At 45.8% G+C, this 24,338-nt stretch overlaps 1 protein-coding gene across 1 annotated transcript in view; it reads left to right on the forward strand.

Annotated features, from left to right (window-relative positions):
* Nucleotides 1-24,338, forward strand: part of LOC138528199 (extracellular calcium-sensing receptor-like) — a 314,589-nt gene that overhangs the window by 278,473 nt on the left and 11,778 nt on the right. Inside the window, exon 5 of the mRNA XM_069639651.1 lies at nt 6,280-6,403. Coding sequence (XP_069495752.1) covers nt 6,280-6,403 — 124 coding nt within the window. The remainder of the gene's footprint in view (nt 1-6,279; nt 6,404-24,338) is intronic.

Genomic DNA, 24,338 nt, shown 5'->3' on the forward strand with positions numbered 1-24,338 from the left:
TGCCTGCGGGGCATGGTCAGGGGTGTAGGGTAGTCCCCTGTGGTGTGGGCTGCCTGTGGGGCATGGGGAGGTTGGATGGGCTGCCTGTGGGGGATGGGGAGGGAGGATGGGCTGCATGCGTGTATTCCGAGGGGTGCGCGTGGATTTCTACACACATTTTACCTGATGCGAGTGGCGTATGTGTATTCTGAGGGGTGCGCATGGACTTTTACACGCGTTTTCGATAGCACGAGCGGGGTAGGTGTATTTCGAGGGGTGCGCGGGGAGTTTTTCACGCGTTTTCGATAGCACGAGAGCGGTACGTGTATTCCGAGGGGTGCGTGTGGACTTTTACACGCGTTTTCGATAGCGCAAGCGGAGTATGTGCATTCCGAGCCGTGCGCTGGGAGTTTTCCACGCGTCTTCAATAGCACGAAAGCGGTATGTGTATTCTGAGGGGTGCGCGTGGACTTTTACACGTGTTTTCGTGCTTGGGGGGGCTGTATGCTGGTCCCCTGGCCTTTGTGCTATGTAGGAGATTTGGGCGATGTTTTTGGCGCACAGGGCGGGATTGGGGGCGTTACTGGTGCTGCTACAGGGTCGCTGTGCCACTCTGCGCCACGGCTGGTTATAGATGTTAAAATCCATGAATAGGCTGTGCGCTGAAATGGGTTTACTAGATCCCTAGTATGTGACTCCCAGGTGGATTCAGAGATCAGAATTCAACTCTTGTGCCTTATTTTCAGCCAGATATTATCAGTAACAGTATCAAAACATTTTACTGTTATTCGCTTTTAACAAGGTGCAGAGGAATGTCCAATTGGCATCAGCCAGTTTTTATAACGAGCAGATGATGAGGCCAGCTGTTTTGCCCACTTGGGTCAGTATGGTTGATCTCCTGATACAAGCAGTCGCCCTCTGATAGGCTTTTTTCTTTTTATGTATCAGGACATCAAACAAAGATATATCACTGTTGTTACACTGTACCCTATTCGTGTGTAGCATTGTCATGAATGTGGACATCATTTCACGTATTTCCCATGTCGATAGTTGCACTGGACTATGTTGCATTGAGTTGCACTGGACCATGTTGCATTGAGTAAAACAGAAGGTCTAGTTTTTTTATAGTTATTTTAAATAGTGCATGCTACTTTATTTCCCAATGCCTGATTCAAAGCACTCATTTAGAGCCATTCAATAGCATTAGGGCCAGTCTGATTGGTTCCAAATTACTCTGAGCTCAAAAACAGTCATTTTACAGTCCTATGTCCTTTTACCGCCAGGTTTTTTGTTTTTACGATGAGTTCTTTAATGAATATTTTTCATTGAAAAAACTCATCAACATATTTTTTTTTATATTTGGAGGGATGCCCAAACCCCTTGCCTATTATTTAAACCATATCCCTAACCCCCTACCACTTTGATCCCCTAACTCACCCTTCCTTAATGTTTTCCGGATGAATATTTTTTGTAAAAATAAAAAAAACCTGTCTGCAATGCAAAACAACTGTATTCCAATTATACAGCTATGTGACGTTCTCAGCTATTATGTAAACATGATGTCATGCACACCTATGTGCAACACTTGACATTATTACATTAAAAATATAATTTCAAAATGATTATACATTCTGAATTCTTTGATTAAATAAGTGATACTGAATTAACTTGCTACCCATAGTTGACCCAACCTTAAAATAATTTGCAGAAGTTAATTTAGTATACTCTTTTACCCCCATCCGAGCTATTTGTCCTCCTCAAATAAGAGTCTTCCTATATGGATGACCCTTTAGGCATAACATCCTATTTCCTTTTTCCTATTGCCTAGCCTCAAGCTGAATTGGTGACTGGAGGTGCTGATCATAACCCTCACTTTGTTGGGAAAAAGATTTTAAAAAACCATACATTTAAGACCAGGGAGAGCCCACCCTGCAAATACTGCTGTGTTAGGCATCTTATTGAAAACCTCATATTTTGGGATTCTCTTCTCCTGCTGTAAGTATTTTTGTGTAGACTTTTACCGTATTATTAAAGATGTATGATTTTTATGAGCGTCTTTTCCTGATCAGGAATTCCTTGAAAAAGAACTCTGTTTAATTTTGCTTAATGGAGTGCATCATCACTTTTTGAGACTGCAGCTGGGAATGTCTCAGGGCGCTTTTAGTGTTCATCGACTGCCTATCTGTAAGACAACTTGGCAAATACAAAAATGCTTTTCATGAATTGGCTAATTGCACACAATGTCTACAACCTACATACACATATATCAGTGCTATAAACCAAGTTTAATTTGCATCCTGTGATCCCACCATGTTAATGTTGCTGATGAAGAAATCATTGGCGTGTCACTGGCCCTCATTACAACCTTGGCAGAGGACCATGGTCCTATTAGCACCATGGTCCATGCCGCTAAGGTTGCAATTCCGCCATGGTGGATGGCGGAATTACCGCCCCATTCCAAGGTGAGTGGGGGGTAATTCCCCATTCACCAATGGCCCCTTCCCCATTCCCATTTTTGCCCCATAGGGCATAATGGGAATGGGGAAAGGCGATAATTACGCCACCGTAAATTACGGTGCCGTAATTATCGCCAAGGTCCCTTTGTGGCATGGCTTTTAACGGCTGCAAAAAGCAGCCTTTAAACAGCCATCCCGCAAAGGGGACCTTGTAATCAGGCGTTAAGGGTCGGCGCCGTTTACGGTGCCGTAAACCCCTTAACGCCTGAGTCGGAATGAGATCCACTGTCTAGTTCCTGGAGCTGACAAAACATTAACACAAAGCATAACACAGTTTCATCAGTATTTACACTTCATATTATGCTCTGGGTGGTTTTAAATTGGTTTTCCAGGAAGAGTGGAAGGCGGAAGGGGATATATATTGTGTTTCCCCTTCCCTGTCCATCTTCTAAACCATCTGTTTTATGCAGCATGAGACTTTCCTGCTGGCATAAAACAAATGGATTTCTGTGAAGTCTGCCTGCTTTTAGTACCACCTGGAAATGGTCGCCCAGAGGGTATAGTAGGATACAGCACACTAGAATTACCCGAGACAATCTTCCATCAACCAGTGGAGCAACAGATAACATTATCATCTTGAGGCACTCTAAACAAGTCAAGTATCTCTCAGAAGCACAAACAAAGGATTCATGGTGCCTGATGAGCCCTTGGTTGAGGACACATCATATATTAACCAACCAATACGACATACAAATGATCAGCAGCTTCATGCCAGAGGTGCAGTATGAGATGTTCAACATCCCAGGTGGCTTTTCAAGACGTATAGCTTAGAGATCAGTGTCCAATGAGACGGTCCCAAGTCTTCAGTATGGAACAGCATACATAAACAAACACATTCCCAAGAGAAGAATTCTTATTCATGAAAAAGAGCACAGTGACAAGATCAGAAGCAAGAGAGCAGATCTTAAAATCTACAGACAGATTCAGGGAAAACAAGTATAAAATCTGCCAACTAGAAAAAGGGTGGCAAATTACCAAGTCAGGAGTCTGGAAGCTGGAAACCAGAGCCGGAAGATGGAAATATCAACTGAAAGTGGCATGGAGAATGAGAAAGAGCTTGGGCCACCCGAGGATACAGGAAGTGTGCATGAACTGGAAAGAGGATGCTACTGATAGGCTCTAAAGTTATGCTCTCAATTTTAGGCACAGCTGAAACCAGTCCAGTTGCAGCAGGAGATTGAAGGAAAGTGTATCCTAATGGGACATGTTGACACCTGAATGACAACTCCAGTGGTTCCCTGAAACAGAGCAATACATTATGATCATGTGCTGTCTATTGATGAGCAGGCATGAGAACGTAGGTGACAGAGGTGTTTCTAATAATAGCATCTTGCTTCCCTTTCCTCATGTGACTCCCGCAAGAAAAGTCTGCTCACATCTGTCCCCTTCAGGTGAAATGCTGTCTTTCTGTCTTTCTGGTGTTTCCATCAATGCTGCCCAGAACAAACTGGTGATTCATATGTCAAAATCAAAGATTGTGGTTTGAAAGCCAGGTCAGAAGCAAAGGTTTAAGAATTTTCACTGGTGTCTGAGTGGATTAACCCTGGAGAGAGTTTCTAACTTTGTGTTCTTGGGACTCTGCCTGTTCGAGCTGCAGAATAAAAACAAGCTGCAGAACTACTACTGCTCCAAAATGTCCATGCAGGCTGCGCAAGCTGCAAAATGACCATGCTGGCTGCTACCACTCCAAAATGACCATGCTGGCTGCGCAATCTGCAAAATGACCATGCTGGCTGCGCAATCTGCAAAATGACCATGCTGGCTGCGCAAACTGTTGCAATAAATCGCAGGTTTGGTTACTTTTCTTTGTCCCCAGTCTTTGACTTCTATAAATTCAAAGTCTTCCCAGTAATAACCTATGGTGGTGAATATTTGGGGGTCCTGATATTTTTCGACTGGGAAGCACTGGAAGGGTGGTTTTGGTGGAAGGTGCTGCAACTACCTAATGTTGTACCAGCAGCAGTAATAGGCTATGAACTAGGCCTTTCCTCTATTAAGTTCCACATTCTTTCTAAAAACTGTTTAATGTTGAGGAACATTTGGTGTGCAGAGGAAGGTCTGGCGGGAATTAAAACTTCTACTGGAGAAGAAATCCTGGCCTGCCCTAAATAAATGGGAGATACATTGTGATACCATCTGGGAGGTCTCTGGTATTTCCAGAGAACTGATTTTGACCCACCCTGTTGAAGCTAAAAGAAAAGTGAAAGAAATGGACTGGATACACACCATCGATGAAGTGAGCATGTATAAGCTATATGTGGTTATGTTAATTGACGTTAGTGGGAGTGTACCCAGCATACTTGAGTAAGTCATTGAGTACTTCATGGCGTGTCTTGGCAATGAGGTTAAGGTTAAACCTACTACCCACTAATGAAATAATGTACCAGAATTTTAAAAAAAACAGGGATCAAAGGATATGTGGGAACTGTTCTGATTTGGGTCAAGTGTAAACTTAACGCCAAATCTTGCTGCATTTTCGGTATTGAAAGACAGACGTCTTCACTACTTTGGTCACTTGCTAAAGCATTATGATCACTTACACACTGAAATGGTGTGGCAACTTGTCATGAAACGATGTGGCCCTAATCATTGGCTGGTAGCCGCAATACATTTTTGAAAAGGAGTGTTAGATTTGTGATATTGATTACTGTAATAGTCTCCAGAGCTCTGGTTCTCTCTAGGCTGGACTACTGCAACATCCTCTTTCTAAATCTGCCTGCTACTATTCTCCACCCTCTGCAACTCATCCAGAACAGGACTGCCAGACTTGTTCTTGGCCTCAAGTCCAGGGATTGTATCTCTCCAGCCCTGAAATCTCTCCATTGGCGCCCAGTGGCTACAAGGATCAAGTTCAAGACTCTTTCCATTGTCCACAAGGCCTTCTGAGGCCTGAGTCCCCAATACCTTCAACTTTCCCTTCGGAAATACCTTCCAATTCGAGCTCTTCGCTCCTCCAGCTCCAACTGCCTCAGGGTCAGCTGCTTCTGCAAGCAACAAGTTGATGGTAGATCTCTTTCTCCGGCTGGGGCCTCCCTCTGGAACAGCCTCCCTGTCTCTCTGAAACTTGAGGAGAACCATCTTCTGTTCCGGAAGCACCTCAAGACCTTCCTCTTTGCTTCTGCCTTCTCTCTTCCTCTCCCCTGCTGATCTCTGTTTGTTTCTCCACTGGGCATCTGTTTACCCTCTGATATCAGGCCCAGATCCCTCCCCACCCAGTTGCATACCCGCACTGCCTCCTGGCTTCCCTTGCACTTGGGTCTGTATCTGCAACCCTGCAGTCCCCTTACCTGCACTTATCTATACCCGTTGTCTGCGCTTAATTCATGCACTTGCCACTTGCTGGCCGCAACACCTATTGTTTTTGATCATGTGTTCAGCACTTTCCACTCCTCCCCTGCCCCTTGCACTTTCCCCCTTCCCTCTCCCCTGCACTTGCGTGTTCCCAATGTCACTGGGCCGTGAAAGATCCATTGTTTCTGTCCTCACTTGCACCCTTTCCTTGCTGTACCCATCCATTGCCTCGTCACGCCCTGAAACACTTGTGTATGGGCGCAATATATATCAAATATCATATCATATCAATTGTACAAATTCTGATGATTTCTTTTTTTTGTACTGTGATAAATTTGGTGTATGTATTGGAATGTTTTTCTTCCTTTTAACTGTCTCGGAATGTCTTCAAATGTACATTTTATTCATCATGTTTTAAGAATTTGTTGCAGAAATGTCCAAATAACAATAAAAGTGCAAAATAATAATAACGCTCACTATATTCCTTTCACAGGCTCCACTTTCGACCTGCAGTAAAGGCTGTCAACCTGGTTACAGACAGGCTGCCCGGGAGGGGGAGCCTGTCTGCTGCTATGACTGTGTGCCTTGTTTTCAAGGGGAGATCAGCAATGGCACAGGTGAGGTGCAGCTTCTTTTAATGAAATAATCTTTTGGGCATCTGACTCCTGGCTATCCACACTCTTGACAAATTAGTGGCCATGTTAGTTCATGTAAATCAACTGTACCTGGTATGCGCAATGTTGCAAAGAGTATATAAAAAGGTGGGTGTTGACATGTGTTGAAGATTGATGTCATTTGAGGTTGCTTTATTTTGTAGGTCTTAAGTCTGATTTTGTAGGTCTAAAGCCTGATTTTGTAGGTCTAAAGCCTAATTTATGGAATGACAGATGAGCAGCGATCAACTCTGGGATTTGGATAATTTTCACAGGGAAACAATGCACCACCATCAGCAAAGTGTCCCTTTTGTGTCTTCCTACCAAAAAGGTCTTAAACTCAGCTCCCATTATTTGTTATTGAAACTCATATCATATCATATCATATCATATCATATCATAAGGGCTAACCTCATTCCATTTGCTTTATGAGGGCCAGCTGGACCTTTAGTGTAAAGTTTACATACATGCAGGTTTACTGTATTCCCTGTGTTTTCACTGTACTGAAGAGGGATATTTGAAGATCATGCTCTTGTTTTCTCACCTGCTATGGTTTCTTCATTAATGCCTATTGTCACTACTCTCCCTGGGATGCAGCTGAAACAGCGGCTCAAGGCACTGCCAACATTCTGCCACAAGGTGTGTCTTTCTCATTCAGCAGTGGTCATCATGCATTTTATTTATTGAGTTTTTTATAATGCGCCTATGGACAATGTGTTTCAAGAGGCAACAAGATAAGGGGCGGGGAGGGGACAGGGATGACAAAACAAAAACACTCCTTCTAGGTCTTGTGGCATTCCGATCATGCAAGTGCAGTAAACAGAAGTGCAGAGGAGAGTGGAGGGGGTGCTGGAGGGTTAAACGAGTGCCCGGGGAGGCCAGGTGGACAGAGCCCAGGGAGAAGAGAGTGCAGGGGCAGAAGATCCACATGCTAAGAGTGAGGAACGGGGCTGGAAGGGCTCAGTGGTGCAGGTCCAGCCAGGCTATTGCAGATGGAGGCAGCCCTTAAGTGCAAGTGCAGGTGGGCAGGGGGTCAGACGAGACCAAGTGCAGGGGTAGACTGGTGAGCGAGGGCCATGTGCCCTGTAAGACTCAGACAGAATCAAACAGCCAGTCAAGAGGCAGAGGGGGAACATTAGCAGGGGAGGGGCAGAGGAAAGGAGGAAGAGAAAAGGAGGGTCTTGAGAAGCTTCAGAACTAAGGAGATCCGGGTGAAGTCTGAGAGGGGAAGGGAGGCCATTCCAGAGGGAGGCACCTGCGTGGGAGAGAGATCTACCCCTCACTCTGCGTGGAGAAGCGTCTGATCTGCAGAGAGTTGGAGCTTGAAGACTGACACGCTCTAGCAGGGAGGTATTTAGGCAGAGAGAGCTGGATGTAGCAGGGTCCCAGGCCCCAGAAAGCCTTGTGGATAATGCAGAGGGATTTGAACTTGATCCTCTCAGCAACCGGGAGCCAGTGGAAAAATGTTAGGGCAGCAGAGATGCTGTCCCTGGGCTTGAGGCCAAGGATAAGTCTTGCAGTCTTATTCTGGATTAGTTGAAGGGGGCAAAGGGAGGCGTTAAGCAGGTTGATGAAGAGGCTGTTGCAGTAGTCCAGCCTGGAGAGGACCAGAGCTCTGGAGACATTGAGTTTTTGAAGGAAGGTAAGGGAAGGGAGAATGCATTAGAAGAAGTGCAGCTGAAAGTGGGCCTTCTTGGCAAGGTCTGTGATATGAGGAGAGAAGGAGAGAGAGGAATTGAAGATGCCATCAAGGTTTTTTGCCTCATATATTAATTCTTTGGGAGCAAACAAAGGATCTCTTCCTCCCCCTTCTGCGCTAAGGTAAGCAGGAACCCAACATATTCATGCGAAAATGCTCACCAACCAGCATCAACAATGGTTGGGGGATGTACAGAGAGCAGTACAGGATGACATGGAAAGTAAAAGGTTGAGAGGGCAAGACTGCACAGATGCCCAGGCACCTGAGGAATCCCAAACCCCTGTCTTTACAGTTAAAATACGCCCAGATAGGAACACCCACAGAAATAGAAGAAAGAAACACCACCCTATAGCGAAGGAAAACTTACCCAAGCAAACAAATGCAAATAAAGAATTGAAAATCTGTTTATTGAACACCAGATCAATGAACAAACATGCGTTAAACATACATGACTTAATTATCGAGGATGATTTAGACATTCTGTCTCTTGCGGAGACCTAGCTCCAAGACCCCTGTGGCTCAAGGCAGTACCTGAAGACTACTCCATTCACTATGAAAACAGGGAAACAGGAGCAGGTGGAGGAGTTGCAGCAATTGTTAAGGATTCCATTCATATGTTCCTCGCCTCCATAAATTGCCAAGGGTGCGAGGTCTTACACCTCAAATATACACCGATGAACAACAGCTGTATCAACATACTAGTGATCTATAGTAGAGCCTCTCTAATTTTGGAGTTTAATGATGAAATTATCCAGCAGCTCACTGCCATTACAGGCCCAAATACATCATTGTTAGTACTGGGTGACCTAAATAGGTGGAGAGGCAACACGGAGGACAAGAAAGCAATTGAATTAGAGAAGGCACTAAACAATATCACATACCATGTACTTAACTCTGAACCAACCACAGACAAAGGAAATCAACTCGATTGGATAATTACCCATAAAATCGATGCTCAAATAGTGAAAAAGGTACCCTGTGTCTGGACCGACCACTATAAAGTGTCTTTCATCATGACCGTAAAAATTGATCAGCTAAGAAAAGACAATGCACATGTAAGAATCTTGAACAGAAATTACAAGAACATTACCTCTGCTAAATTAGAAACCTGTCTTAATACCATTCTAGAAGAAAGTCCCACAGATGACACTTGTGAGGAGATTATTACTAAATATAACAGACACATACAAAAACTATTAGACCAAGAAGCTCCTCGGAGAAACAAGTTGGTCAGAGCAAACAAAAACCACCAAAAATGGTTTCACTCCGAACTCCGAACTAGAGAAGTTAAAAAAGGAAAAAGGGGAGGCAAAAATAACTTTTTTAATGAAGCGATCCGGCAGGCCTCTAACACATCTAGTAAATTATTTCATATATTGAAATCGATTGAAAAACCCAAGGCACTATCTGCACCTATTGCCCCATCTCAGGAAGATTTAACAGAGTGCAAGATTTCTTTCCCAATAAAATAATCAAGGCAAGAGAAATCATACGAATTGCGCAAACCTTACAACTATCCCAGCCAAAGTCTGCCACCCTGACCAAGTTACCAGATATCAGGGATAAATTTGATCTCCAACCAATACGATCGGAAGAGATGTTGAAAATACTGACATCCATGATACCGTCTGCTTGTGCAGAGAACATTCTCCCTCCAAAGATCATCTTGGACAATAAAGAGATTTTTGCACCATTACTAACAAAGATGGGGAATGCATCTTTTAAAGAAGGGATAATCCCAAAGAAGATCAAGACAGTCACAAGATCCCAAGGAACCCAGTAACCTGCGGTCAATAACAAACTGCAATTTTCTCTTTAAGATTATGGGCAAGATTGCGACAACCCAGCTATGAGAATTTGTAGAAGAGAATTAATTTTTACACAAACAACTGTCCGGCTTTAGATTGCCCAACAGTACAGAAACGGCCATGATAGACCAGCAGACCCACATGTTGAACATCAGGGACGAAGGCAAAACAGGTCTACTCATTCTGCTTGACCTAACTGCCGCATTTGACTTGCTGAACCACAAGCAGCTCCTGTTAGTCCGAGAAAAAGTAGCAAACTGTTCCCCAGTTGCCATCAAATGGCTGATTTCCTTCATCTCAGGGAGAAAATCCAAAATCCATTGGGGCGATAAATTCTCTGCAGAAATGCCCATCGAATGTGGTGTCCCACAAGGCGCTAGTCTCTCCCCGCTATTGTTCAACCTATACCTGTGGTGTCTCTGTATTGTGCTCGAGAGCATAGGAGCATATTTTAACAACTATGCAGATGACTCCCAGGTGGTGGTTGAACTAAGCGGGAGTTACAGCCAGGACTGCGCCAGGTTGAGAGACATATATAACATCATCGAGGCATGGATGCTGAACAACTGGATGTGCTTGAATGCGAAGAAGACTGAGCTCATGATTTTCGGCTCCACCCAAGCTACAAATAAACTCAGTCCCCAGTATAAGTCTCTCACGATCAAGGACTCGGCCATCCCAGTTAGAGATGAAGTGAAAACACTTGGTATGACGATGGAGCATCCCTGGGGGATGAGGCTCATGTCATGTACCTACAAAAGTATTGCCAATACTACACATGCTTACTCCAGTCGATTAGATCATACTTAAGCGAAGAGAATACAGCAACCGTAGCAAGAGCCATTATCCTATCACGGTTGGATTATGGAAATGCCTTGTTGCTTGGCGCTAGTAAAAGCTGCTTGGCCAAGTGCTAAACGATTCTAAACGATTCAGTCAGAATAATAAAAAAGAGACCACGGAGAGAACACATTACTAAAGACCAAGTTGATCTCCACTGGCTGCAGTGGAAGAAAGAATCATATTTAAGAGCATGACCCTGGCACACAGGTGCCTATTTGGACAGGCACCAAGATACCTCAAAGAAAGGATCACCCGATACACACCTACAAGATCCCTAAAATCAGAAGGCATCAACCAGATAAAAAGTACCCCGTTCACATGATCACAGGGCATGGGCAGAGCGTTCCCAGTTAGAGTAGCCCAAATATGGAACAAACTCCCTAATGAGCTACGACAGGAACGGAACTACCACAGCTTCCGAAAAAAGCTGAAGACTCACGTATTTAAGTGAATCAGATAATCCAACCTCAGCTTGAAATCTCTCAGACCAAAAAAATAAAAATGAAGATTAGGATTAGCGGCCCTTAATTGTTTTGTCATGTCTTGTCCTTGTTTCTGTGTGGCGCCCTGATGCCTGTGGGCTTCGGCGTGGTATAAACCAATAAATAAATAAATAAATAAATAGTAGGGTGAGGGGAGAGAGACAATGTTGTCTTTCATAGCTCTGGAGGAGCAGGGGAGCAGCTGTTTGGATGAGACTTTCATACAGTGGACTTGTCTGGAAACATCTTCAGGTTATGTGGGAGAGAAAGAGGAGAGTAGGCGGAAAGGGGGACCAAAGGGAAGCCTGAGAGCGTGTGAGGGGAAAAAGGTGTGGTTTAGTGGAGAGTGAGGCCAGGCTGTCCTGAGTTTTAGTAATGAAGTGCGAGGACAGAGAAGTGCAGAGGGCCAGGGAAGACAGAGGAGAAATGGAGACGGCAGTAGGATTGGCGAGTTCGTTTGGAGATTTTGTTGAAGTGGGGTTTTGTAAAAGTGCAAGGGGAAGGGAGGAGGGTGAATGCCAGGGAAAGGGAGGGGGGATGTACAATCAGGGCAGCATTGCTCGAAGAAAGTGCAGCCAGGGCAGTGTGGCTCTGGGTAAGTGCAAGGAGGCAGGGGACTGTGGGTAACACTGCCTCCGGTCCTACTGCCCCCTAAGTGGGCAGTAGGACCGGAGGCAGTGCAGGGGAGACTGATCATGGAGGAATCTGGTACCCAGAGGACTGTGAGGGTAGGCAAGCAACCAGTCGGCACAGGAGACAGGTAGGTCAGAAGGGTGGGGAGAGAGAGAGAGAGAGAGATAGAGAGAGAGAGAGAGCGAGAGAGAGAGAGAGAGAGAGAAAGCAGAGGAGAAAAGGAATGTCTTGAACTGCTTACGGAACTTCAGGTGGTCCAGCTGGTATCCAGTCATTGAATCAAATACATGCCAAAGCATCAAAAAAAATGCATCGTAAAAAAAGTATTGAATGCATTTTTTTCAAAGGTAAAGGTTTTATTTTAATTATAATGGGTTTTAAGTGGTAAAAAAACGGGGGTTGAGAGGGCCCCCCCATTACATTTTTTTATTTTTTTCAAATGCATTCAATGCTTTTTTTCATTGCTTTTTTTTAGATGCTAAGGCATTTGATGCTTTGGCATCCGATGTAATCACTATAAACTGGTCCAGCTACAGTTTGAAAGGTGCAGGGAGGCCATTCCAGAGGGAGGCACCTGCTGAGGAGAAAGATCTACCCCCTCTCTCTGCCTGGAGAAGGGTCTGACCATCAGAGAGTTTGAGGTATCTGAGCGAAGGGCTCGAGAGGGAAGGTAATTTGGAAGAGAAAGTTGGATGTAGTGCGGGACCCAGCCCCAGAAAGCCTTGTGGATGATGCAAAGGGTCTTGTACTTGATCCTTGCAACCACCTGGAGCCAGTGGAGCGATTTCAGGGCTGGAGAGGTACGGTCCTTGCAGTCCAGTTCTGGATTAGTTGCAGAGGGCCGAGAGTAGGGGAAGGCAGATTGAGAAAAGGTTGTTGCAGTAGTCCAGTCTAGAGAGAACGAGGGCTCTGGAGACAGTGGGCCTCATTATGAGTGTGGCGGTAACCCTGCCGGTGCTACCAACGGGCTTCCGCCAGACTCATAACATATTACTGACGCCTGCCTTCCCGGTGCCACCGGGACATTACAAGCCCTGGCGGAGCGGGAAGTCAGGCACCAGATTTCGTAACTCTCCATTCCCATAGAGTCCCAGAGTCGGGAGACGGAAGCGATGGCAGTGTTAGTAACGGAGCGGGTGCTTCTGTGAAGAGTCTGCCTTACGTGCCCGCTGCACCCGGCAGGGTCAGACCTGTCGGGTGCAGAGGCCTTGCCAGGCAAACTTGTAATTTGCTGGTCTGGAAACAAGGTTGCTGGTAAGCTTACCGTCACCCTTACAGGTGTTGTTGGAGAGAAAGAGGAGAAAGAAGGAGGAGAGGCGGTCAGAGTGGGGCTGAGAGTGATAGAGGGAGAGGAAGAGGAGAAAGAGGACAGGATGTCCTGAGTTTTAGTGGTGAAGTGAGAAGCCAGACCCATACAGAGGGCCTGGAAAGGAACAGGAGAGGTGGAAACTTCAGAAGGATTGTCCAGCTCCTTGTAGATTTTAGAGAGGTTGGCCATGTTGTTAGAGGCCGCAGAGACCCGGGCTTGGATGTGGACTCTCTTCTTGGACAGGACAGAGGCTTTTTCCACGGGGCAAAGCGATTCTGTGAAGGCGAATGCACACCCGACAGAGCCATTCACTGACACGCGAGCGGTTTAAAATATCTAACCCAATATATAACAATGCAAGACAGCCTTGGGGATCATTATGGCCAAATTCCATGATGCATTATGGGACATGTAGTATCCGGAATACCATAGAAACTCGGTACACCACTGAAATTTCTCTGCAAGACTTGAAACAAAAATCCCTGCCTTACACATAAAGTGCTTGAATTCTTAAGACGGACTGGTCTGCCGCCTCAATTAAATTGATTCATGCAATCGCTTTGACCATCACACCAAAAGAAATCACTTTTAAGGTCACCACACTGACACATAGGCGCCATGTTGCCAGTGTAACGTGTTTCTTTAACCTATCGCGTCCTGAAGACGGAGCGTTGGACTTTACTGACGAGCTTTAAACTGCAACAGTGTTGTCCTTCTCCCTAGAAACATATTCAAATGTTGACGCTATTATACCTTGTTGTTGTATAATTGAAAATGTGATCAAAATACACCATTACTAACATCACACAAATTGTACATTGCAAATGTTTTGGTGTCTGCTTCTTCCGCCCATTTGTGTTTCTACAAATAACGAACGCTGGAAATAGGTTTTTTATGTTGTTTTACCATGTTGTTTGATATAATAATTAAAGTATGCTAAACACATTTCTTTGTCTATGGTGGGAGATATAATCCTATGAAATTCCTACTGTGAGGTAAATTTCTGACAAGTAGCCACCTTTTGGTGTGTTAGAGGTGGGTAGCTAGTGGTATATGTACGTTTTTTTCTGCTGTATCTCTCCTCACATACCACAGCCCCCTTAAAAAATTGAGGAAACCCTTGTGCTCACAACACTTGCTTATCCCTGCTCTGAAGCCAGACTGATGGTAATGGAGACAACCAACAGATTCAGAGTGGAGTGTAAACTGGGAGATGGCCAGCTTTTCCAAGAGTTTGCCCAGGAAAGGAGTGATAGAGATCGGGTGATAGTTTGCCAGACAGGTAGGATCAGCAGAAGGCTTTTTGAGGAGGGGGTGTACAAGGGAGTGCTTGAGGAGAGAGGGGAAGAATACAGTGGCAAAAGAGTGATTGCAGAAATTGGCCAAGGCTGGAGCGAGGGTGTCAATGTGGTCCTTGATGGTTCTGGAGGAGCAGGGAAGCACTTGTTTGGATGACACTTTCATAGATCGGACTAGTCTAGAAACATCGTCAGGTGTTGTTGGAAAGAAAGAGGAGAAAGGCGGCGGAGAAGGAGATTTGTCAGAGGATGCGCCCGAAGCCATTCATTTCCGCTTAGCCACCCTGCGCTTGCGGTTCAGGGCGGTGAGGTCAGAATCATACCAAGGTAGGCTCAGATGCATCCTCATGACATGAGAAAAGCTATCCAGAGTGAAGGTTAGAGAGGGCTGTGTCAGAGTGTGAGTCAGCCGCAGGCCTAGGAAGAGCAGATACAATAGCAGCAAAGGCATCCACTGACACACACTTCACGGGCCGAATGACTGAGAAGGTAGGTGGCAGTGCTTGGGTGGACTTAGCCTGAGGGACAGAGAGTTTTAGGTGAGAGAAGAGCAGAAAGTGGTCAGTCCAAGAGAGAGGAGTGGTGATAGAGTTAGAGAGGGGGATATCTGAAGAGATTAGAACGTCCAGGGTGTGACCAACAGAGTGTGTCGGACCAGAGGGTAAAATGGAAAGAGAGAGAGTGTCGCAGAGGTTGCAGAAGAGCCCAGAAGAGGGATTAGAAGTATCCAGGGGGATGTTGAGGTCTCCAAGGAGGAGAAGTTTAGAGGTAGAGGCAAGGAGAGAAAAGGAGAGGTCCGCCCACTCTGAGAGGAAGAGGGCAGCAGACCATGCATTCAAAGGAGGAGTAGGCCTGCACAGGAATGACAGATTCAGGGACCCACTCTGGCAATATCAGTGCTACTCAACCTGCGGGTCGGTTGGTTCTGGGTTTGGAGAGGACCTTGTGACCGTCAGGGAGGAGAGTGTAAAAACTTGTGACAGAGCTGGCTGTGAACCATGTCTCGGGGAGAGCGAGGACATCCAGGTCAAGTTCTTCAAGGAGGTAGCAGATGTCAGAGGACTGTTTGACAGCAGAGCAAGAGTTAAGAGTAGCGATGTGGAGCAAGTTGCCACATTTTAAAGACATCCGGGCTGGGGAACAGGTTAGAGGTACACCCAGCGTCGGAGGTGGGGGGCAGAGAGTGGGCAGAAGTGGTAGCAGGAGGTGGCAAAGTAGACAGAGAGGAGGTGGAATGTGCCAGAGAGGTGGTGGAAGAAGGAGGTGGCAGAGGTGCTCAGAGGTACTAGGAGTGGTAGCAGGAGAAGGAAGTTTATAAGATGAAGGAGACGCCTATCAAAAAGGAGGAGATTGGATTGAGGGCCCTGGACCAACACGGTGCCATTCAAATAGACATTAATGATGATCTTGGAGGAGTGGAAAGAGGCAAAGAGGGTTTCCCACTGAGTACCACCATTATTGGGAGAGGAAGAGATAGGAGAGAGAGAGCCAAGACCATATGAGGGGTCTGTAGGTCTGTGAGGCAACGATAAAGAGGATGTTGCTGAGAGTCTGTCTGGATGAAGCACTAATGTAGGTATCAGTGATAGGGAGGCCTGGGTTGGAGACCAGGATGTCCCTCTTGAATTTCTTCCTTCCGGACTTAGTGAGAGGGATAGGATAGGAGAGAGAGTAGCAGTTAGAGACGATAGGAGAAACAGAGAGCACCACAGGGGGAGCAAGGAGGAAAGTCGGAGGAGGGAGTGAGAGAGAGAATGGTGAGATGCGCATCCCAACACTGCACTGTGCGAGATACGCAGAAGGGGGAGGAGGGTCACACAGAAGGGAGCACACAGGAGGAGCAGACAGGTGAACACAGCAGTAGAAATATTACCCCCAGCAAGGAGGGGAACTAGAGAGTGGGGGGAGCCTAATGGGACACAGTTCACAGCACAACAGTAACCACAGATGAATGGGGACCAAGAGAGTGGGAGAGAGACTACTGGGACACAGTTCACAGCACAGCAGTAACCGCAGATGAATGGGGACCTAGAGAGTGGGAGAGAGACTACTGGGACACAATTCACAGCACAACAGTAACCACAGATGAATGGGGACCAAGAGAGTGGGAGAGAGACTACTGGGACACAGTTCACAGCACAGCAGTAACCGCAGATGAATGGGGACCTAGAGAGTGGGAGAGAGACTACTGGGACACAATTCACAGCACAACAGTAACGACAGATGAATGGGGACCAAGAGAGTGGGAGAGAGACTACTGGGACACAGTTCACAGCACAGCAGTAACCACAGATAAATGGGGACCTAGAGAGTGGGAGAGAGACTAATGGGACACAGTTCACAGCACAACAGTAACCACAGATGGATGGGGACCAAGAGAGTGGGAGAGAGACTAATGGGACACAGTTCACAGCACAACAGTAACCACAGATGGATGGGGACCAAGAGAGTAGGAGAGAGACTAATGGGACACAGTTCACAGCACAACAGTAACCACAGATGGATGGGGACCAAGAGAGTGGGAAAGAGACTACTGGGACACAATTGACAGCACAACAGTAACCACAGATGAATGGGGACCAAGAGAGTGGGAGAGAGACTACTGGGACACAGTTCACAGCACAGCAGTAACCGCAGATGAATGGGGACCTAGAGAGTGGGAGAGAGACTAATGGGACACAGTTCACAGCACAGCAGTAACCACAGATGGATGGGGACCTAGAGAGCGGGAGAGAGCCTAATGGGACACAGTACACAGAGCAACAGTAACCGCAGATGAATGGGGTCCTAGAGAGCGCGAGAGAGCCTAATGGGACACAGTAAACAGAGCAACAGTAACCACAGATGAATGGGGTCCTAGAGAGCGGGAGAGAGCCTAATGGGACACAGTACACAGAGCAACAGTAACCACTGATGAATGGGGACCAAGAGAGTGGGAGAGAGACTACTGGGACACAGTTCACAGCACAGCAGTAACCACAGATAAATGGGCTCCTAGAGAGCGGGAGAGAGCCTAATGGGACACAGTACACAGAGCAACAGTAAGCGCAATAGAAGGGGACGTGAAGAAAGGACACAAAAATACAAAGTACGGCTAACCGCTAAGGGGGGAGCCTTGGGTTGTACAGAGACAGTGTATGTTATGTCATTATGTCAGACAGTTAGGTGGAAGTACACGCAAAGGCTGGGAAGTGTAATAGAGAGCAGTAGTGGCTGCCCCCACTTCCCGCACATATCTTACTTTTTTCAGTCGCTGCTGGTCGACAGCTTCACCACGTGCTTGCACTCTGCACTACTGCCCCTTCATCAATAAATACCAGCATCGCACAACACCAGGGCCTTGTTTTGCAAGGGCTTTTACTGCAGGGGGTCCGATGCTGGCTTCTTAAAGGTTTGGATGCATGGATGTACGTGCAATGTATTACGTATCAACGGGCAGTGTCTCCTGTGGACCTGCGTCACACAACACTGTGGCCTTGTCCTGCAAAGGCTTTGCTGTAGAGGGTCCGATCCTCAGTTCTTAAAGGTTTGGATGTATGGACGTACGCTCAACCTATTACATATCGATGGGCAGCATCTCCTGTGCATCTGCGTCGAACAACAATTGGTAGTCAAACAATTAGGAAGCCATGCCCAGTTATTCTGGGAGTCCAATCTTTTTAGCATTGTCACTTTCTCAAATTTCACCATACGCCTAACGTCCCGATTGCTGGACAATAGCTCCACATTAATATTTAACAGAGAGTCGTCTTCCTGATGATCGTTGCTAATCTCAGTAAAAGTAGCCACGGGAATCAGAGATCCAGTTTTCTGATCAGCAACTTGGAGGCCAGCTCCCTTTCTGGGCATAATCAATTCGTGATCAGTCAGATTCCTCTGTGAGATGGAGAGCAGAGGTGCAAGTGTGTGCTGTGGAATCTGCACACTGTGGAATTGAGATTCCTTGTCTCGCCACATCTGCATAAGAGGTCGAGGAGTTATTAAAAGAGCCCTGCCCGACACTAGTCTCACTGTCCGTGGCAAGTATTTGTGGTCTCTGTTGAGTTGAAGTTTGTTTTGTTTGTTTTATTTATTTATATAGCGCTCCAGACCCAGAGGTAAAAGGGCGCTTTAGGACATGGTTACAGGTACATTAGACACAGTTTACATAGTACATTAGATACAATTTACAGTTATAGATATGCATAATACAGTTTGCTCAATTAAAGAATGGGCTGTGACGTCGGGAGTGGGGAGAGAAGATGGTGAGTGCTAGTTTTTTCCAGTAACAATCTAATAACCTGTTTCCTGAAGGGTTGAAAGGATTTGATAGACTTGATGTTGAAAGGAAGGGTGTTCCAGAGTTGGGAGGCAAGGACCGTGAAACTGGATCCTCCAGCTCTTTTTTGGGTGAATCTGGGCACTGTTAGGCATAGTGTTTTAGTGGATCTGGTGATTCTGGTAGTAGATTTCAAGGTGAATTTGTTGGTGAGATAAGGTGGGGCTAGCTGGTTTAGGGCTTTATATGTGAGACAGATGGTTTTTAGGTCGATTTTTTGTTGTATAGGGAGCCATTTGCATGATTTTCTGGCAGTAGAGATGTGCTCTCGCCTGGGGATGTTTAAGGCTGCTTGCAGCGCGTTGTTTTGGAGTACTTGTAATTTGTTGATTATGTATTGGTTAGCGCCTAGGTAGAGGCTATTACAGTAGTCCAGTTTGGACTGTATGAGTGCCCTGGCCAGCGTGAGGCAGCTGTTAGTGGATAAGAACGGTCTACACGCCCTGGTCAGCTTACCCGTGTAGGCAGTAGCAGAGGCAGTCATATTAATTTGTTTAGTGAGATTGGTGTTGGCATCAAGATAGAAACCAAGAGTTTTCACACTTTTGACAATGGGGATAGTGTTATCATCGATGATGAAGCTATTGTAGCTGGGCTGAGTTTCAGCAAGTTATTGGGTGAGCCGACAAGGAGAGGTTCAGTTTTCTCGTCATTCAGGCACATGCCATGTGTGGCCATCCATGCCTGAATGATGGAGAAGATTTTGTTAATCCGGATGGAGTGGGTGTTATAGTTGCCTGAGAGTGTGAGGAGTATCTGGGTGTCATCTGCGTAGTTGGTTTAGGTGACACCCAGATGGTCCAGTTTGTCAAAGAGTGGCTTTGTAGATATATTATACAAAGTAGGCGAGACGCATGAGCCTTGTGGGACACCACAGGTGATAGGGATGGGGTCTGCTGCGGCTGAAAGTGAGAAAACCCTCATGGTTCTATTAGCCAGGAAGGATTGTATCATATGACAGCAGAGGAGGAGAAGTGAGCAGCAGAAGATAGGTGGTTACAGAGGATTTTGTGATCGACCAGGTCGAAGGCCGCTGAGGGGTCTAAGGGGAGTAGGATGGTGGTGTTACCTTTGTCTTTGATTTCATCAATCTGGCTAGTGGGCAATACGGACCCGGGCATGTTCTTTCCAAGCTCTCTGAAGCTCTGCAGCTTGACTGTTCCTTACTTGTAAGTATAGGTGCTCACACCTGAGCAGCTTCACTCCAACATAAGCTTCGTAGATCCTACGACCCTTCTCGTTTTTAGCCTACCCTTGGTACAGTCATTTGATTGTGCCTCATTGGCTAGCTCTTCTGTTAGATACACATTGTGCAGGAATTCTTTGACTGTTTATTTGGCTTTTTTGCATGAAATGGAGACTGTTCGCAGGAGATATTAGGTTTGGGGCTGACTCTCATATTCCGTGAAGTAACGCTGGGTTCTTCCTTCTCCTTGGCCATAGGGCTGAGTAACACCCTTCGCATCACTGCGAGCTCGCTGAAGAGCTAGCTCAGCGGTAGTAGCTCCCTGTATCCGATTCTCTTTTTCCCCCTGAAGGAGAGATTCAATGTGTGAAAGCGCAGATTTCATTTCGGTCAACTGTTTTACCTACTCCAGATATTGCTGGTTGAGAGGGGGACTCAGCCCATTTCCCCCATATTTAATTTGAGTACACTTAACTGCAAGGAATGGGCTTCTAATTCTGCTCAGTATGTTAAGGGCAAAAACAGCTCATGCCTCTGAGGGTAGGGTGAACATTGCCCTGGGGCTCCGCATCATTAGTAGTATATTCTGCCAAGCAGAGATGGCATATTTATCTGAGCTGTTAGTATTACTGGCCGAGGCACCACATGTTCTTACATAAACCCTCCGAATACACTGTGAGCGGTTTAAATTCAGCAGGCCCTTATCCCTGATGTCATCATCGTGACCTGCTTCAAAGCAGGCTGCCCTCTCTATCCCTGTGCGTCTACCAGTGCTTGCACCGAGACGTGGCAAGGAATCTTGCGTGGAATGGTGCTTTTTGAAAAAGGCAGCCGGCAAAACAGGCTTATCACAGTTCCTTAAGTTTATCAGAATTATTCCACAAACTCTCCGTCCCCTCGCCTTATCGCAGGGGCGCCATTTCACCAAAATGCCAGGGGTAGCGGAAGTGACATCACACGGCCCTTGACCCCTGATGACATCACAGGAGTTGATGTCATTTGGCCCCACCCCGAGGTGATATTGAGGGAAGCGATGGAGCACAAACTTTCACCCGTTGACAAAATAGGAAGTGGCATCACATAGCATTGTAGACTACAACAATATGGTTACGATATCACTATAATGTGATGTACATGTCACAGAAGAATGGATCGCCATATGTATCGTTAAGATCAGTGTGTATAGGCCCATATTACCAAATTACTGTGAATGCAAGCAGACGTCGATGGCCAAATGATAATGATGTGTTATTGTATAGCACTTACGCTTAAGCGCTTTATATAGAAAAAAGATACACCCAATATCACCCAACCTGTGTTGGTACTCATTTATCGACCTCAGAAGGATGACAGGCTGAGTTGAGGCGTTTAAGAACAGACTAAATCAGTGACTCACCCCCTGAAGTGTGCCTGAAATAAACCTTTAATAAGTCCAGCAATTATTGTATAGAAAGACACATTATTTGGTATTCCTATTCTTTCTTATTTAGGGTCAGTGCTGAAAGTGTTAGACTTGAGGCACTTCTGTTCTTATTTTTCTTCTTTGTTTTAAGGGGCCTGAACAAAAAAGCCAGCCACTCCAGAAGTAGAAGTAAAGAGCCAGATGGTGCTGGCCACAGTCCAGGAGCTTCCATTACAAAAAACAAAAAACCTAAAAAAAAGTTTACATTTTTTTTTAGAGTTCGCCAGGGAGACCTCAGAGGTCGCAGTTGCAACCTCTGGCGACCCTTAAATGACGTCCCTGCCTTATCGGCTTTATAATGAATACTTCCGTGTACCAGCGACCTAGCGTCGGTGAGTGGCAGAGTGGTGTGTGAGAGCGGCGGCGCCACCTCTTCAAGATGTGGGGAAATGCGAAGAAAGTCACAAGCTGTGATGTGCATCATATACAGATCAACTAAGGTTGCGATTTCCGTGACAGGAGTGCTTCTCTGCTCCTTCGCAGATACTGCGCCTGTGCTCTCTATGTTGGCCCAGGGACGTCATTTCACCAAAATGCCACCAAAATGCCAGGGGTAGCGGAAGTGGCATCACATGACCCTTGACCTCGGATGACATCACATGCAGTGATGTCATTTGACCACACCCTGAATTGACATCACAGGAAGCGATGGAACACGACCTTTCACCCCTTGACAAAACAGGAAGTGGCATCACATAGCATGGTTTCTGAGTACACTACGAAAAATATCGTTACAATATCGCTGTAAAGTGATATACATTTCATACAAGAATGATCACCATATGTATAATTAATATCAGCGCGTGTAGGACCATATTACCAAATTAGTGTGAATGCAAGCAATGCTCAAGGCCAAATGATAATGATGTGTTATTATAAAGCACCTACCTTGAGCGCTGTATATAAAAGAAATATACATACAATATCACCCAACCTGTGTTATCAACCTCAGCAGAATGAAAGGCTGAGTTGACCTTGCTGGGAGTTGAACCTGCAACCTGCAGCTCACACATACATTGCAGCAGCGAGGACTCAACCCACTGAGCTATCTTACCACTACAGATATCAGAAAAACAGCCCCTCTAGAAAGAAAGAGCCACATGCTGCTGGCCACAGCCCATGAGCCTTAATAGAAAAAAAAAGTAAACATTTTTAGGGGTAGCAAGGGAGACCTCAGGGGTCGCAGGTGCGACCCTTGACAGCCCCTAAATGACGTCCATGTGTTGGCCATTACTGTAACTGGCTCAATCATGCACTGTGCCCAGTCACTGTTAGTCTGGGGTAAAGTCTTCAAAGAAGTGAGCTGAGTAGTGAGCATTCCTACACCCTCACCAGAGTCTAATATATACATTGTAGTAGCTGAAGCAATCAGAACATTGTGTTCCCCACGAGATGTCCCCGCTTGATCTTGGTGATAACTACCTCCTGGGGAAACTGTTTCTGATATTGGTTCTGTGGCTGACTTGCTACGGAAGATATACATGTCTGACAGATTATATTAGAAAGCAGATACATATGGGGAAAACTAATCACAGAAGGACCGCGATCTTCTGATCCGTCCTGTGACTTGCAGGTCACCTGGCCAGGTGTGTGCACAGGTGCGAGGCCGCTGCTTATGAGTCCACAGGTGCAGCTGGGCGTGGCTGACGCATGAGTGAAGCATTTCACAATCCAAGGTCCAAAATGTAATGCTGCCAAAATGCTGTGTAGGGATTGGTTACAAAAATGAAGGTGCAGCAAGGACCCACACAGCTAACACATGAAATATAAAACCAATGAAGTCCCTGACCATGTTCTTAGAAGCTAACAAATGCAAGGTCACAGTTTGGTGGAAATGAGGCAATAGGCAGAAACGTGTATATGCCAAAGTCTCTCAGACAGCACGCACACACTGCCCCTGTAGGAAAATATTCACTTAGGAGGCAAGCAAAAGCTTTAGATAGGTGCAAGCACCTTTCATCAAGAACATACACAAATGTTTAACATAAGATTGTAGAATCTAAGGAATGTATATTAAGTAATGTACGAACATAACGCATGGAGTTTCCTGGCACTTATTTAAGCGCATCTGCATTTAGATGCACACCCACCTTTTCACTGAATACACAATTTAGTTGTGTACATGTCTCAGAGCAAGAAGTCAAGCAGCATGCCCCATGAAGTCATGTAGGCATAGCATGAGAAGGGAAATGTGTTTCAAGCAAGAAGTCGCAACATTGATTGCCAGTTCAGCAGTCACAAGGTTGAGAACGGTAAGTTGGTGCCAGCCTTTTAGGTCTCATGAGAACGGATGCAAAGTATTCTTTTTTGTTGCCACACTGTTCACACCTCACAATTCTATTGGTCACCAATGACTGAAGAGGCCCGCCCCAGGATAACCAGCGTGGCGACACCAATCAGTAGTTTAGTTGTATATGAAACATTTTAACATATCAACTGTCAAATTAAATTTGTGTGAAACTAGGTGGTCCCACCATGAGATAATCGCCATGAGGTAGTCATTAGAAAGGTCACGAGGGATAGGATAGGCTCGGATAGGAAAGGCCAATAGGGCTAGGCACTGTATAGAATCACCCATATAGAGCAACAAAGCTGCCCAATCAGCGAATATGACTTTGAATGTATTCTGACATTTATTTTTTAAATGTCACTAATTTCTCATTATAAATTCAGCCATTTGGTGATGTTACTTCAAATGATTTGTGGATTGTTCCCAGCTGCGGTGGTATGTAATCTACTTTTGGGGGGCGGGTTGGTAGCAAAGTTGCTGCAATGTGCAAAAGTAGGCAGTGCCACTGTTTTGTTCTTTTTCTACTCACTCGGTGTGTCAGTGGGATCATATATATGGCCTAGACATGCTG

This window comes from Ambystoma mexicanum, chromosome 7q, assembly GCF_040938575.1.
Source record: "Ambystoma mexicanum isolate Mex_15411 chromosome 7q, UKY_AmexF1_1, whole genome shotgun sequence".
NCBI classification, from domain to species: domain Eukaryota; kingdom Metazoa; phylum Chordata; class Amphibia; order Caudata; family Ambystomatidae; genus Ambystoma; species Ambystoma mexicanum.